This window comes from Temnothorax longispinosus, chromosome 12, assembly GCF_030848805.1.
Source record: "Temnothorax longispinosus isolate EJ_2023e chromosome 12, Tlon_JGU_v1, whole genome shotgun sequence".
NCBI classification, from domain to species: Eukaryota; Metazoa; Arthropoda; class Insecta; order Hymenoptera; family Formicidae; genus Temnothorax; species Temnothorax longispinosus.
This window is the reverse complement of record NC_092369.1, coordinates 13504386-13522654: the sequence shown is the minus strand read 5'-3', so window position 1 is coordinate 13522654 and position 18269 is coordinate 13504386. Positions and strand designations below refer to the sequence as shown.

The window sequence follows — 18269 nt, the reverse complement described above, 5'->3', positions numbered from 1 at the left end:
TTCAGGCATACAACGACAGAATACGCGTACGATATTTTCTCTCTATATAATCGCGCGTCGTTGCTTAGTTTTTCGAACTGTCAACGGAGAAGCAAGTCCGACTGATATTTGAGTCTCTCTCCTCTCTCGTATCAGATATTAATGTTGCTCTCGAAAGTTCTTTAATTACGGCAGAAATAGCATCGAGCATGAAAGTGTAGAAAACGACTGAAATAGAGAAGAAAAGTAAATTGCAAACGTTTTCTGGCTAATGAATATCCTGTTAATTAGTGGATAATTGCGTTTTATAACTGCGAAAGGGAAAGAGAGAAATGCCAGGGGAAAATTTTTTACTTACGATGAAGTATTTAAAATTTATAACGCAATATAACCAATTTTTAAAGCAAAAATATTTTACGATGGCATTGAAAGACGACGTCGAAGATAAACAAAAAGTGCGGTAATACAGGTATTTAAGTATGACGGTGTCTTTCACGGCGGTTTCGGAGAACGTTATGTCACTATACCGACAATAGTCGTGGGATCGCTTTCTGGATGAGAGGCTGACGGATCTAATGTCGTTAACCCATTCAAGAGACGGCAATCCCGGCGTTACGTAACATATAATAATTGACAATTACGCTAAACTTAACGTTTACGTGTAGCTTAAGTTTCCACGACAGGAGCCTCGAAACGTGTGTCGTTAATACATGCCGTAGAAAACAACCGAGTGCCACCGTTTATTATCACGGAACTTTTCATTGTTAGCACATATTACTTTGCACAAGACACGAAATAAATTCCCAAAATTCAAGCCGTCACAGTTAACTTTTCTATCTGTGTCCCAGTTAGAGAATGCCATAAAAACACATGTATATTCAACAGCATGCAAATTTCAATGACTACGAATATTCCTCTATGGAAAAGAAAGATACATAAATTAGATTTATTTATTTTCTCTAATTTTTATTTATTCAAAGGAGATAAATGAGGCAATCGGAGTCAAGCGCGGTAATCAATGCGCAGACAAATAATAATAATAAATAAATATATTAGCTTGGCTCCGATTGCCTTATTTATCTCCTTTGATTTAGTCTAGAGAGCTTATACTTCGTTTAATTTTATTTATTGTTTCCAGTTATCATAAAAATTTATCCTATAAAAATTATATTAAAATAAATAAAGAAACTCAAACCCCTTTTCTGACAAAATCAATTCCATATTCCATTATTTCGAATGTGATTATCGAAAAAGCTTTCCTTAAATTATATAGAAACTCCTTTTTTTCGTTGATGAATTGTTGTAAAATGCAGCGAATCCGCGTACCGAGCTTGATCGGAACACCCCGTTGCACGTAAGAAGAAAAGACAATCCGTTCAAAGTCGCCACGCCCACTTTTACTTCGCGTTCTTTTAAATATCGACGCGAGATCTTGGCAAGCCCGACGCTCGCTGGCACGTTTCCATAAACGTTTCACTTCACGGTAGAAGACCGTCGATAACCGGAAACGTGACGTCGAATGTGCGCTTCGTAATTTTATGCGTTCGTCCGTTCTTTTATTTCTTTGTTAAGTACAACGAAACGAGAACCTGCCGATTGAATTCTGCAAACAACGTGAAAACTTCGACATATATTACGTCATAATTTCGAAACGGGTTCCCTTGAAAGCGGAAGGTTATGAATATTTCTAAATATTTTCTTTCAAAAAACATCAGGGATTATTCTTCGTTAATAGCTGCTCGTCGAAAGGATTCTTCAAACAATTCGTGGGCTGTGCTCTCGCTTAAGAATACCAGAAACGCAAATACGATAACGCAAACATTTAATATGACCAAGTCCAATAGAAACGTATATGCCAATGAAGAGAGGAGAAAGTAAAAAAACTCTCGTCCGACAAATCCCATTTCTTTCCGCGAAATAAACGTCATCCGATTTAAGTGTGACTAGGAGATGTGTATATTTACTCATACGCCCAAATTAGGATTCGCTGACGCGAGTCATCCGTTTCAATTAGAGATCGGTGAAATCGCGTGGTATATTCGATCGATACGATCGTATTCGGAGGACTCGCGTGGGCGCTCGTTTTAAAGTTCGGAAGTCATTGCGATTAAGTCGAATGCAATCTCTTCGCCCACGCGTATAGCGACAATCCTCCCGAGAGTCCTTCTACAGAGCTTCACGTCTACATTAAATGCTTAAATACCATCGTGACATAATCGCGGCTTTGCTCGCGGCGTCAGATCACGACGTCACGGGAGCACGCGCCGCGATTGCGTACGAAAGTGACTAACTAGCAAGAGTCGCGGACTGTGTGTCTGCAATAGCGAGTAATGGGCGGCGATCTCAAGGAGATCCCGGCCTACGTTAGATCCGTGTTGGATGACGGCTGTAGATCGTAGTCCGCCGCTCCAATTACCTATTGAACTACTTGACGTTCAAGGATCACGCTGCCGGGTAACGCGACATTAGTATCAATCTGAACTGGCATATGTCGCATTATTATTAAATTCATATGCTAATTAACTGTGCATAACCGAGGAATACGTCCGAAGGCAACATCAGAGCTAATTTTAGCCAACATACGTCGTATTATTAACGATAATTCTTATTTTAATTAAATCCAAGGATTACGTCTCAGTGTTAATATATATATCGTATTATTATCGGAAATTCTTGCTACAATTGAACGATTAATGTTATCAGTCATAGACGATAAGAAAATCGGCAATTAACTGATTACCAACATCGAAGATTCCACGAGCGATTTCTTTTCGGTTTATGTTAGTGAAGATGCGCGTTTCGCGAACAGAGCGAAGCGACGGAAGGAAGGTCAGTCCTCGATGGATTCCATCGGACGCGGAACGTCGCGAACCTTATATGGTCCGGTCTTGCTGCTGGCGGACCAACTCCGCGCACCGCTGCGCTTTATCGTGGTATCTCCGACTCCGCGTTTTGCGTTTGGATCACGTCCATCGCGTTTCGATCCAATTGTACCCATGTATCGGGCAGCATCGATCTCACGATAGTCTACCTCGCCACGGGCGCTCGTCAAATTAATGGGACACAGTGCTCCGCAATAAAAGACGGCCAGCAGCCGGTATAAAGCAATAGTGCTCTCGCTATCGCTTTCACTTTGGCGCTCTAGTAAATATAGTCGCAAATATAATCCGCAAGAGAGGGAGAGAGAGAGAGAGAGAGAGAGAGAAGTGCAGGGGCCATGTCGTTCCGAGTATGTATACACTTGAATGGCCAGTGACTCGTTAGACCACTTTCATTGCACGGACGAACAAGCGCCGGCCATACTGACGTCAGCGTTCGCCGCGGAGACTCTTGTCGTGAAACTTTCCGTTGCGTTAAAGCGAACGCGCGAAGCGATTGTTTACCGCCGTGCTGTGCACGCAGGAGAGATAACTTTTATCCCAGTTACGCGCGAGCGCGAGAGATCGTCCCGCGTGGGAAAAAGAAAGGCGAGAGGCGCTTCGCGGGAGAGCTTCTGCGATTCTGCGATCGCTCTCGTAGGTCAACTATCGCTTTCCGATACACCGCTCTTTGCCGCGATACCTAAATTGGAAACGACGTAAAGATAAAAGTGTGTCGAGGGGAAATTACATGACGCGACGGTGATCGTCCTTGTATTATTTACTCTCGCGTTCGCCATCGCTCCGCTTACCGATGTTTCCACGGACTCGGGTAGATCAGCGAGAGGACGTGCGATCTCTGATCAGTCGCGCCGCTGATGAAACCAATTTATTGTGGGCGCGTAAGCGGCGATTCGCGCCGCTTACCCGATTAAATCGTCTCCCCGAGTCCGCGTGCCTTCCGCGTTGAAGTTACATTACGACCGAGCATATTACGCATCGCGCGGAATTACCTGCGATTCACGCACCGCGGGAATGGATCTCGAATCAGATTGATGGAAGGCAATTACAGTACTCGTGTATCTCCCGTCGTTGTTAATCTAAAAATAAATTATCGCGACGTTATTGCGTTTCGCCGGATGGCATAATCGCAGGTGATTTTAGTCGCGGATACACGTTAATGACGTTAATGCGCTGCACGTCTTTTCCATTATCGGACCAGAGACTCGCACACGTCTTTCCGCGCCACAATGACTGCACTCGTCTCATTTACAAGCTTGCGAAGAGAAAAAGGCATAGAAACTTCCATGTTTCACGCAAGAAATCAATCATCGTTTCATTACTTCATTTTCTCTCTTCATTAAAATGACGCCATCGTATATATGATTTTATTAGAAGCGACAGCGACCTTGCGTGCGCGGAACGATCTTTTCTTTCTGCTGCGAATGTCGCAGGCTATTATAAACGACACATTCGTGCATGCGAGTGATCATTAATTTTAATATTTCACGATGAAAATATTATTTTAGTCTTTTAAGAAAGCAGTTCCTCTGTTACGTGAATTTTTATAAAACGATGACGACAGTGAAAAGTATAAGAACAGTGCGGTTCATACATTACGGAAAGTGAGAACCAGCGAGAGGCGATCATAACTCGGGCATGACATTCTCGCGAGACTTTCATATCGCGCACTTTTAATCGGGATGGCGATCGATCATCGATCCAACGTCGATTAAATTAATACCTGTGGATGTGAGATATCACATACATAACGCGCTGCAAAAATGTTTAAAACGCGTTTGAAATTGGCAGTTCTGTAAATCATAGAATTCCACAATCAATTTGTTCGTGAGAGGCGTTAAACGGGGAATATCGGTGCGGTGCGATAAATTCTCGCGTTTGAGGTTCGCGGAATATCATTTCTTCCCTAATCGTCGCAATTAAAGACACAACGCTCCCATCCTTTCACAACGACGCGACAGTTAATGGATCCATTACGGCAAATGGATAATGACACCGCGAATTTGTTCAGAAAGTTCACGGATGGGAGTCAAATTAAATCTTAATCGGGATAAATCATCGCTCGTTGCCGCGGGTGCACCGGCTCCGGCTGTAATTACGCGTATTACTTTAATGAACCACCGCGCACATATATTTGTCTCAAAGCGTTTCATAGTTCTCGAGGATCGGGCACCTTTTTTTTTTCTTTCTCCCGAGTCGTGCTTATTTCATCATTGACTTCACCGCAAACGCCGATGATATCACACCGCCAATTGTGGCAACTTGCTCTGTCACCGGGGAATAACCTGATCCTGATAAATACGAGCCATCTAACTGGTAAAAGTGACGGCGAGACACCGCTCTCTTTTTCCACGCCTCTCCCGGTGTTTCGCCTAACGCTGGATATCTAGAATTTTACGTAACTTTTTCCACGATTCCTTTTCCTGTTTTTTTAATATAAATTCTCTTTCCGCGTCTCATCCATTGTGAGACTAACGTTATTCCATATTCATGTCGCGAATCTCGCCGGTCGTACCTTAGGAGGCAGCCTTGAGGGAACTTTCCGAAGCTTGTAAGCATGAGTTCTTACTTAAGCGTCAGGTATTTTAAGTACTTGCGCCACGCGTGTTACACTCGTGTTACAATATCGTGTGCGTTGCGCTATTCTAATTGCGTTTCGCGCGATACGCTCACCACCGACCGGCTTAACACGAGGCAATAGCGCGGCTAAGTCAGCGCTAACAATCCTATCTTATTAAGCGAGAAGATCTAAAACATCGCCTTTCCCCTATTTTCAGATCACAATAACGAGGCACAGCGGTAGCAGCACACACGCAGCCCAGATACCTCAACAGCCGCCGACGTGTGAGTACAACTTGCGAGAACTTACTTTCTAACCGTCTCGACAGCGACGACAACTAATTAGGGCGAATCAATTAGACCGTTGATCTCGCGTACGCGGAATCGGAAGGAATTCGCGATACACCTCACTGTTTCATCTGCTCTGTTTCTTCCTCGCTCGGTCGTCTCGAACGCGTCACGCGGCGCGAATTTTCTCCCGCGGAAAAATCGCATCGCGCGCAGTTCCCCCTCGTAAAGCCAAATTGCCGGATAATCAGATAAAAGTGGACGCTTTCCACACGACGCGCACTTTCTAATGACGGCACAATACCGCCTGATGACAATGATTCGAGATGGGATGCTTGTGGTAACGAAGTATAACGGTTTGGAAATAAACGTAATTACTATAGAAAGTAATCGACCTCTCGTATATACTTTCTTAACGCCCGACACAGAGGCTCAATTAATTACTCGGGCTAATTACCTCCGTGCCTCAATCAATCAGTCACTCATTTGGATACGTGTACCCGAAGATTATCTCGAGACTTTATCTGCCCTTGACATTTAATCACATAATTTAAATATTGATCTCTTATCAATGTTGAAATTACATCGAAAAACAAGCTTGGAATATGTAAGTTTAAAAATTTTTCGGTAATTTTGTAGATAGATAATCGCTGCAAAATCATTAGATAAATTTGTTCGTTATATAAATTAACTAAAAAATGAGCGATACCGTCGCAGCGATAATTAATAGGCGAAGAGAATTATTTAAACGCTTTTCAAGGATCATATATTAATAGTTAATAAGAACGAAAGGAATATCTTTGTATCCGCCTCACCGTCGGAATCTCCGACCGGCTACAGATTTTTCTTACGTCAGCGAGATCGGGGAGAGCAATTAATCCAGCTGACGGGCGGATAATTTTAACGAAAGGGAAAAGCGTCGTCGTTCGGAAGAGAGTCTTTCCAGACGGGATCGAGCGACGACCTTCCTTGGAAGACATTGCTTTTGCTGGAAGGTGAACGCAGCCGTGCGACCTAGATTCTCATGTGGAAAGGAGCGGAGCCGCGCGCACGGTACGGCGGGAGGAACGGAGAAAGAGTGATACGAGATATAAACGGCATGAAACGAGATGACGATTATAACCGGGACGAACGACGAGCGTGCACACCATATCGTGCATCGCGATATCCGCCGCGGCATGATGGCACATCGACGCGAATCGAAAGTCCCCGCCGCGCCGTGCACGGCGTGCACTTGGCGGCGGACACTTTCAGCCTTTTACTTCACGCGGTCAAGCGACCGCAAGTCAAATTTCACCCATCGTATCGGCGGAAATGCACCGTCGATGCGGACTCGCCTTTACTTGCTTATCGCAAATCGCAAAACCTGCCTTCGCAAACTCGTCTCGATTCTGCGCGAGAATCCGCTATATCGGATCCGCCGCGATTCTCTTAAGAAGGAAAAGTTGCGCGTGAAAATGAGAGTAATATTTTTTATTATTAGATGAGTTTTTTATTAGATATTGAAGTAACTCGGCTAAGAATATCTCCGTATAATATTAATGTGACAAGTGTTTGAAATAAGCATATTAAGCTGCACTCTTTGACGCAAATCAGCTCAATATTCCAGTCAAGTAGACTGCAAACTCGTAATCCCTCAAATACCTCTAGATGCTTCACGAGATGACGATTAATGAGCGGGACGAACATACTATTTTCCTCGTGACAATGATGAATCGAAAGTCTCCGTTGAAGCGGCCGCGGGCGCTTTCGGACTTTTACTTTTTGTCGTTTGTTCCGCCGCACCGGGGAGATGGAGGAAAATGAAATTGTTCCGTTCTGCCCTGATAAGAAACTAGGCACGTGTCTTGCACATCATATTATTATTACTTTCCGTTTGTTCTCTTTACAAATGATTTGGCGCCTATTCTTGAACACGTTTATGCGCTGCTTTATGCTGATGATCTTAAGTTATATCTGCAGGCTAATTTACTTTCTAACTGCTTCATGATCCAACCTGTAGACAGGCTTGTTTCTTGATGCGACATGCAAACAAGCTTTTATTGAATATTTCCAAATGCTCCGTTATGAGATTCTCACGTAATTATAATTAAATTTACTATTTATATATACGTATGTTGCTAGATACACACATACAATTAATTTTTTTACTAAGAATTCAGTTAAATTTTGGAGAGTTATCCTTAATTATCTTAACACTTTAATATTTTAATTTTAATAATATTATTGATAAAATCTTTAGATTTAATTCAAATGTTTTGATTTAAATTTTAAAGACAAACACCTTTAATATTCTACATAATTAATTCTTGTTTAAATTTAAAGTAACGTTATATTTGCACGTAAATTCTTGCATTTGCATAAGATTGATTTGAGTATGCGCAGATTGGCTCACTACACATATATTAAATCGGTTTAAATTACAAGCTATTAAAATTCGCAGACTCATTTCTTTTAAGCTCATTACTGGTTCATTACTGGCTGCATTTATTGATGCTCATGCGCTCTTCAAATGATTAATTCAAATGTGCGCTTCATATAGCTGCCACCGTAAGGCATCTCCACTCGTTTGCTCTTAACGATTTAGAACCAATTTGTTTTACACTGAGAGAGAGAGAGAGGGGGGAGGGAGGGGGGAGAGAGAGAGAGAGAGAGAGAGAGAGAGAGAGAGAAATGGATCGTTACAAATTAAGTTATAGTTCGATTTTTTCTACAATTATCTATATAGTATCTATACAGACGTAGACATTCTCTTGTGACGTAGATAATCTAATTTCTTTTCAGTGACAGCTTATTTCTTCGTTTCTTACTTATAATTATTTAGTATTTACGCATTTAAATATTTATATTAAATGTACTGTTTTTACGTGTACGATACTTACACTTACTTTACATATCTTTTTTTCATCTTTAAGTTAATCACATCATAATAAATGAGTAAACGAATTATTATAATATAAGTATAATTATAACCAGTTTGTCTATATATATATATATATATATATATATATATATATATATATATATATATATATATACATAGTTTTATTACTATACATATACTTTCAACATTTCTTTTATCACTCATTTCATAAAGTTATATTAGAAATCTATAAACCAACATAATATTCCAAATTCGTATTTTGCACTTTGCACTTGCAGTCCTTTTTTGGTTGTTTTGGTGAGATTTGCATTCCGATTATTGCATTGTAAGGCGCTATCACTGTCGGGATCGAGTAGAGCATTGTTTAGTGCTTCTCAAACCGTTGTTTCTGCACTCTCGAGGAGAAACCGCGCCTTCGAAGAAAGCATTTTTTTTTCGCTGCTACCTTCGCATATGCGAACGTTCGTTCGCTCTCGCGGAGGACGAAACTATTTTATTCTCACATGCATTACAATACCTGCAATCGCGTTTCCATATATGCAGCCTGGTCGTGCCGATCACCACGCTAAAAGATTTAATCGCCACAGCACTCTATCCTTATTCCTCCGTCTTCCATCTTATTAAATGCTCATTACTTTACTTTATTTACTTACTTTTATTTACTTACTTTTATTAAATAAATACACCATAAAGAATTTGAAGCATTAAAAAGCAGATTATTTTGCTGATACAATTGACCGACGTACATTAAAAGCTCATTAAAAACGAGTTCTCGTAGAAATCATTTTTCGCTAGAAAAAAAATTACGATCTTAATTGGACGCGCTCTCCTATTTCATAAACATTCTAAAATCACGGAGTAGAAAATATTTTGCAGAAAGTGAACGATCGCGTAAGTTTCCAATTTGTCAGAGGCAGACAAATCTCTCTAACGAACATACGCGTAAGCAGCACTTACAGATCGCTTAATTTTTGATAAGAATACGTCGGATTGATATAATAGAGGACACGCAGTTGTGCGATGCGGCGTGAAAAAAAATCCAGGTCGTGCGAATTGGATTGTCCGTGTTTAACGCGCTCTGCGTTACATTTGAATACGTCGCGTCGTCTTCTTACGTCCCCGAGGAATTTTTCACACCGCCGTCGTGTTCATGCGGGATAAAGTTGTCGCCAGACTCGTTAGTGCGCGATAATTAAAGGCCACGGGTGTTATCGCATCGGTATAATTATAAGGAAGGATTATCAAAAAGAAATCTCTAATTAGGGATATTTCTATTGATTAGCGTTACATTGTTTTGACGCTTCTTCAGAAGACGTAATTGTACGTGGAACTAGCGAGTTTTATTACTTTTATTTTATTTTAATTCTAAGAAATCCAGCCAGTTGAATCGGTTAATATGTCGCCTGCGCGAAACGACTTTCTGTTTTTGCAAGATTTTTGCGCGAATGACAGTGATTGCTAGTGAGCAATCGATATCTTTCACGATCAGAGCGATCAGAGCGACAATTCGTGATAATTTGTCTTGTCTACGTGGTCGGAATTTTTTTTTATGGGAAGAGGACTATGGAAAATTATTCGCGGCCATAGGCGAAGCTTCGTACGTCGTCATTTATCATGACCTATCTCCGTCGATCGATCTTACGATCCGTTGCGTCGGATTAGTTATTCGCTTAACTTTACGTACCATTAATACGATGTACAAGGCGGCTAATGTACTTCACGCTTTACCGTTGATTCGACATCATTATCTTTTAATCTGACTTTATCATTACGGCGCACTTATGTCACGGTCGGCGATCAATCCGATGCCTCCGATAAATTAGACGTGATGACTCGGTGACTTTTTTCTAGAGATACAGCCATCCGTTCTATTTTTCTTGTCCGTGTCTTAGCCGAGATAACAAATTGATCATTACGTTCAAGCGGCAGTTTTCTTCTCGACCTGTATATCTTCTTTTAAGCGACAATTAAGAAGCACTGCTAATGTTGCGTTAGATCGATAGTCGGATTCCACTCCTCAAAACGTATATACCTTCGGCAAACAATTCAAGCAATAATTAAGTCAACGAAGTAGTACAAATAATTATCGAACGATAATTAATAGAACGATATGTTGAAATTAGAATGTTGTAAAATTGCTATATTAATGTGTCGCGATTAGAGCTCTTGGTTCGCAGATTGGAGAGACGCGCGTTACGATGCTCGCAGTTACGCTCTTCACTCTCGAGCCTCATGTTAATTCGGATGTGGTAATAAACTTAACTGGTTACCGTTGACTTCATTGACCTTGGGTGATAAGTTCCTTTCCGTAATATAGCGACCGGTGAATATGCCCGAACACGTATAATGTGTTTGCGCGCCGCGTCGCTCGTCCCGCTTGCGACCGCACGCTTGTAAATCGGCAATTACCGCCAATGACCCGGCGGGCAGCGTTACGGTAGGTACGACCGTAAATAGGATAAGAGCAGGAGGTTATAAATGATCCTGCCTAATGACGATTGCAGAATCGTTAAACGGTCAACCGACGCGGCGCGGCGGCGACGGCGGTTCCCCTTTCGTCTCCCGGTATCCCGTTACCCGCGAATTTATTCCGATCGGTTTTCGCAATCCATTTACCCGCGAAAATCAACACCTGACACGTGCAATTACGATAGTCCGTAAGTTAGTTAACGGTTGCGGTCCCGTTAGTCTCGACCAATTAAAATATTTCTTCGATCCATTGAAGATTGAAGGATTGAAGTTGTAGGAAGTCTTCTCCTCCGATTTAATGTTTTAAAAGGGATCTCTTTATCAATGTAATGTTTTTTTTTTTTTTTAAACATGATAACAATGTATTATTTTTGTTTTGATTTACAGTTTAAATTTTGAGGATAATATTTCATAATTGTTGCAAAAATTTATTAGATTTTTATATATTTTTTGCATTTCTTTCTTACTTTTGCATTTCTCAAATTCAGAAAGTTTTTCATAGGAATAATATTATAGACTACCTCCTTGATCTTAATCTCGTCGATGCAGACGATATAGTGGTAACATTGCGTTCCCACAGCTTAGACGCCGCTTTGTTTTTTTCGTCACGGTATCATCGTTCGGTCCGCGATGTAAGTCACGGGTAATCCGGGTGGTGGAGGCCAATGAATCGGTTGTGAAGCGATCGTCCGAGCGATTGTGTGCCTGATCGAGGGGGAGATTCGCGGGCATCGATCCGCGTTACGGTCCGCCGCGTTTCTCCCCGGAAGCTCCGAGGTGTCGACAAACGGCCGTCAGAATTAGGGACGCTATCGCGCCATTTAACCAGGATCTTCGATCACAGGGAACAGGTATACGCGGGGATATTGTCGAAGGATTCACGGCATTCGCAATGAGGGACGGATGGGAAGGTATACGAGTGAGTTCAACGCGCGCAAAAGAATCGCGCGTTCGGGGCCGCACCGCGCGCCGGGGGGGATATACCGTTCCGTTTACTTCAGAATGTCCGAACCGATAACGGTATACCTTATGTGTGGAATCCACGACAATTCATCTGTGCCACACGTCCGCGGCACATGGCCAGACGCCGTTTGCGTAAGAATCAATTTGGATGAGCGGAGCCGTTATAGAATCGCGCGAAACCATCGTGTCGAACAGCACTCTGTTCGACGTCTCTGTTTCCTACGATGTCCTAACTTTATAGAAATACAAATTTTCCTTTGAAAATTATTTTATTATATTTAATACTTTATTGATATTACTTTTTATTAGTTAACATTCTTATTATGTTGCTCTTCAATCTTTATTTGTATTTCCTTTGTTATATATCTTGATCTAGGATATCTAGATCTAGAGTCAAGGTTTATCTATTATTTTAATATACAACAATTCATCAATTACTTTTTTCCGTTTTACTCTTCGCACTGAGGTACTAAAAAAAGTAAAACAAGCAACTTAAATTGAAATAAATTGAGGATACGATCACATTGAAGCATCGATTACCGCGTCCTGGGTGGAGTACCTAATTGGCGCGCGTGCGCGCGAACGTATCTGTCGATTAAAATATAAGATAATAGATCCACGATATAAATTTCTTTTGTGCGAGAGATGAGCGATGGATTCTCACGAAACGCGGGGAGGCATGCGAAAGACCTTGGGACCAATCCTGACAATCAATCGTTGGCTTCTTTCTCAATGATCCCTCGCGATTTCGCCGTGACTAGAAACAGACGCGACTGCAAGGGTCATTAATAATTGAATGAACATCACGTCGACACGGTAAATCGGCCGGAGCGAGGAGTTTAACGCTGGGCAAGCGATTGCGCCGAGAGTGGGAACGCGAGGTCTTGTGTGACGAATGGCGTCGACGGAAATATCACTGCACGCAGGAATCTCCACGCTGCGCACCGCCGACCTCGGATAGTAAATCGAAGTAATTGCGCCGTACACGCGCGGCGATAATTCCGGCGCGGAGTGCGGCGTGCAATTAATATCGGCGTCGCGCGATGCTCTTCGCGATGTTTATTATTGATTGAGGTTTTAGACGCGTTTAGTGGCGAATTTATCAGATGTACGTGTGCCAGAAATAATTATTATTGTGCGTGAAAAATTATCAAATTACGCAAAATGTAAAAACAAAATAATTTGATGAAACGAGATATATAGACGAAAAATAGATAAAATATTTTTTAAATTTTTGATGCGTGAAAAGGGGTCCTTAGTTAGCCGTAACTGCTTTAATGTATTTTGAGTATCACGTTATTAAAACTTCTATATCCCACACTCGTTCAAGAGAGACGGCCTTCTGAAAATAAAAAGCGAACGTAATTCGAACAATGGGTATTCGTCGTTACGAAGGCCGCCACCAACGCATCGCGCGAAATATGTAGGACGAGGGGTATACACATTACACAATAACTAGATAGTAATTGTACAAACCAATCATTGTGTTTTCTTGTGTACAATAATAATTAATGTCCCGTCAATGTCCTGTCAGTTGTTTTTTTATTATATATTAAAGGTTAAACCCTAATATTTTCAGCTACAATTAAAAATTTTTTAGGAAAAATGTCCTTGCAGAAGTCGATATGTTAGACTATGCTTATTATTTTACGGTTCTAAGATTTTAATCTTAAAATTTCAAATTACTATTTAATAAAGAAGGAGAGCTGTTATAATGGCTAGAAGAAAACATACTGGTGAGAAACTTGTTCAAATTCTAAATTATTATAAGAACACAGCGATGAAGATTTCTGGTTATATGATGAAGATTATGATGAAGACATTTATTATACTAGTGAATACAAAATTTCATTCTCCAAAGATAACAAAAAAGTCACTTTTGTAAAGTAATGTAAAACTTTAAGCCAAAGTTTTATCGTGTAATAATCAAACTTTATATTGAAATATTTATTTTGTAATGTTAACGTAGAAATATTTCTAGAAGAAGCTTTGAAATACAAAACCTAAATGCTGTAAATTCTAAAAGAGAGATATGAAATATAAGGATCAGTGATCCTGACGCATGATCGTCCCAAAAATAAAACTCATGTATCATACATGGGCATTTGATGTTACTCCAGTGTATCACAAGGGACAGTGAAAGAGTTAAGCATCCGGAAAAGGATTACCGATCTATCGCTTTACTTCAACGGTCGTTTTCCGCACGCCATTGTGAACGACAACCAGAGCAAGGAATCTCCTCCCCGTGTAAGGATGACGCCCGGGCGTCAAGGTTGTCAGACCGCAACCGTCGAAGAACCTTCGCGAAGAGACGGAAACGTCCGCGGCGGGGCGTCCGGCGTCGATTTACTATTATTCAAAATAAGCGACCCGACGTGGCTGGCAGCGTAACGAATGATAGGGCGTGCAGCGACTGTAGAACCGCCGTTGAAGGCGGATATAAAAGTACCTTCGGAGTCCGCGACGAGTACGAAGATGCACCGAAGCGAGTCGATCGCGCCAAGGCTGCGGGAATCGTTCGATGTTGGAAAAAAAGGAGTCTTCGTTTTTCAATTTCTCGCGATGCTACGCAAGTGTGCGATCATGCGCGGCTATCACACCGAAAATGATAATGAATGATTTAGCGACACGAGTTTTTGATACAAATTAATTTCGACTGTTTCTGCTTTTTATTTAATATAAGTATCATTATCACGCAAGTCTCTGACTCTAATTCTGCTGGTAATAAGTTAAAAGATTAAAAAAATAGACTTAAACAAAATTGTGGTTTTAAAAACTGTTTTTAATTAGATATAAATGTACATTCTTTTTACCATAAACATGAAAATAAATTTGTTTTTAAGTTATTCGGAACTTACTGCGTGCGTTGACTTGTACGTATGATAAATATTTTCCAATTATTGTATTTTATTGTAATTTATTATTGTTATTTATAGCTTTAATTGAGCTAATCTAAACTGACACAAGTGTCGTTAAAAGACATATAAATGAAAAGCACTCATAATATATATTGCTGATCATTAAAATTGCATTCCAAGAAAGACACGAGATATTAAAGTGATGATATTTATATGGCAGATTATTTATGATATATGGGGTACATGTTTAAATGTTCAGCTCATTTTTATATTAAAATCTGATGTCTATATTTACCATGACCTATCCATTCTATAAGTTTCGATCCGATATGACGCGTTATTTCCATTATAGCAATTTTAATGGCCAGCAATGAGCCATATGAAATTGAATGTTCCATTATTAATTGGCGTCAATTTTTTATTGCACGATAGCATGTTAATTTGCATCATAAGAAAGAAATCGTGCAGTCAATATGGACAAAGATTTTTTTTATTCACAAGAGCCTCTGTGCAACGTTAACTGTTAATTCTTTTAATTACGCAATATCCGTGCTTCGAAGAGTTAAACGGCGGATGGGGTCGTCGATGGGAGGTCGAGTAGCGAGGAAATCGCGAAGAGATAACGAGAGAGCCGGCCAGGGCCGCGGCGCGATGCGATGCGACGCGTTGATTCGCGGATAAGCATCGCGAGAACCGAGCGGGCAATCAGTGCCTTTGTTCGCGTCGGCAAGGACAAACCCCTGACGAGGAAAGATAGATCCGGCGCGGCGTTGTCTCGAAAGCACGAAAGTAGATCGGACCTCCTCCACTTTCGGCCGTCTAATTTCGCAGTCCGGATGATTACTAAATTGCCACTTCCTTCCGGCCCCCGGCTCGCGTTGCCTTTCGGCCATTCATTTAACTGTTCAGCACACCGGATTTCGACCAAACGATATAACAGAACGTGCCGTGTGAACGCGCGATAAAGGCACAACTTTGCGGCGGTACCGTTTTCTGGAAACCGAATCGCTACGTTACCCGAGTTTCGTATGTACCGTTTCTCGAATCAAAACGATTGTAGGGAACGTTTGTGGAGTAAGGCTGGATTGAAATCCATCCATCAGCCACACAGCAATCACGTTTACGGGATCAGATTTGAAGTTACGTTTTCACCGAGCAATCTTCTTCTATTCAATATCGATCCCGTTCGCAACGTTATTTACTTATAAAAAGTTTCGCGTAGTATCATCGAGCCCGATAAATATCTTCCGGGGATACTATCTTCCCGCGGACAATAGGTATTGATCGAATACTTTTTGGATAACCTTCGGCTCACACAATTCGCACGTTTTTCCAAGGTCGCGACAATTACTCAGGTATCCCGGCACGAACAATTTCTTCAGAGCGTTGTTCGTCTGCCGGATTGCTCTTATACCGTTTCTCGTATTCCCAACGGGGTATAAGGGATCATCGAGATCGTGATTGCCCCGATACCTCTCAAACCTTTGCGTGTGAGAAACTGCCGACGATTTCGTTTCCTAATCCAATTTCGTCGGAATCTCCAGCCGTTTTCTACCGATTCTCGCGTTATATCACTGTTTCGTGAATTCATGCTTTTGGCACAGCGAGTGGCAAATTATCGATTTGCCACAGAGAATCTTCCAATCTTACATAAGTGAGCACAGCGAGTACAGTGAGCGCGATAGCGAAAAAAAGGCAATCTTTCGCCGGTCACACGTAACGAGATATTCGGAGGTAGTCCGCATAACGGATTGTGGGTCATAAATTACGTGATGTATACCGGTTACAACCTTGTCAGATGTAACCTTGCGCGTCTTCACGTACCGTATACGTAACTTCCTTACGTAACGCAATTCGTCGCGCGAATCGCCTGTCATTTTACTCGCGGACTTTTCCTCTCGCGGTTATTCCATTAAAATTAATTGTTTTTTCTTTTAAAATCACTCTGTGTGATAATTGAAACACGCGAGACGAGATAACGTGGCGGTGCCTTCTGTAGATCGTGTTGAACTCCCGCGATCGTCATCTACAAAGCGTCCGTAGTGGTCCTGGATCTCGCGTTAAGGACAGGATCTCCTGCTCGGTACGCTAGACACGTTCTGTTTATGCATCTAGGGCCGTAATCTCGATCACAGTTCAGACACTTACATTAGTCTCGCCGGGTTCGCACAGTCGCGTAACTGTATTATTTTGTTCATTTGAATTTCCGATTTCGCATGATATGAATTTTTAATATCCTTATCACAATAACAATGTTATATTTTAATTGACATGAGTATAATTATATGCTTAATTCTAGAACTGCACATATGAATTTATGACAGTCAGTGAAAATTTCAAGTTTAATATTTTTCTTAGGAACTCACAGTATCCAAATTGACAATACTAAAACAAGTAACAAGTTGTAAAAACAAGTTACAGTAAGTCTGGAAAGCAATACTCACAATCACAGTCAAAAATTTCTTTAGATCATTGTAATATAGAATTCAGTTAAATGAGTATTTGGCATTCTGCTGGAATAAAAATTAAAAAGTATGCATTTTTATTTATAAAAACATTTGACTGAGGTCTGAGAAACTCAGTGTATAGTTTGCGTATGATCCTGAAATTAATTACCAAGTTTCTATTTTGCTCTCCATCATAGACACGTTTTTCTTCATCTTTTAACCCTTTGTCTTCTTAATTATATTCAGATAACGGACAGAGTACAAATATAATTCACAATCTACGTCTTGTTCGAATTAAAGCCCGTTATGTATCAGCTCATGATTGATTACGAATTGCGGCATTAAATGATTAATTGCGTGGAAAGTAACGGACACGTTTATTAAAATCTTTCTAATTACACCTGGCAAACGCGCCGTGCGGTCGCGACCATTATCTTGAATTATATTACGCGACGGTGTGACGAATAATTGCCGCGATTATCCCGCCGGGAGAAAGACCGAACGTCGCGCCTGTAACCTCCGGCTTAACGGAAAACGACGGTTCTTGGCACCGGAAGGGTGCACTTACGTACATGTTTACGCTCGGTTCGCCCGGTGCATCCTTCGTGGAAACTATACTTACGCGTACACTAACTTGCGCGACGCGTGCATCTCTTCTTCGAACGTTACTCGGAAGAGATCATCAAACGGAAGTGCAGGCGCGCCTTAAGCACACGTACCTATAAAACGCACGCAACGCAAACGGTGCGGTAAAAGAAATCACTTTTTCGCAAAAGAAGTATTTCCTTATTATGTCCACGGCGATAAACGATGATATAATAAACGCGTTATATAACGTAGGAGTTATAGTGTTTCCGCGTAGGAGAGGCTCCGCAGGAACGCCGGTGTCACTTCCGGTTGCTAGCGGGACTGCGATGCGGACGATGCGGACGCGAAACGCGTG

The 18269-nt window shown here is 41.3% G+C and overlaps 1 protein-coding gene across 1 annotated transcript in view; it reads left to right on the top strand.

The window, feature by feature from the left end:
• The window catches only part of Pio (zona pellucida domain-containing protein piopio), a 61674-nt gene that overhangs the window by 5907 nt on the left and 37498 nt on the right, over positions 1-18269 (top strand). The window contains exon 3 of the mRNA XM_071795837.1: positions 5636-5702. Within this exon, the coding sequence (XP_071651938.1) occupies positions 5636-5702 (67 nt within the window). The remainder of the gene's footprint in view (positions 1-5635; positions 5703-18269) is intronic.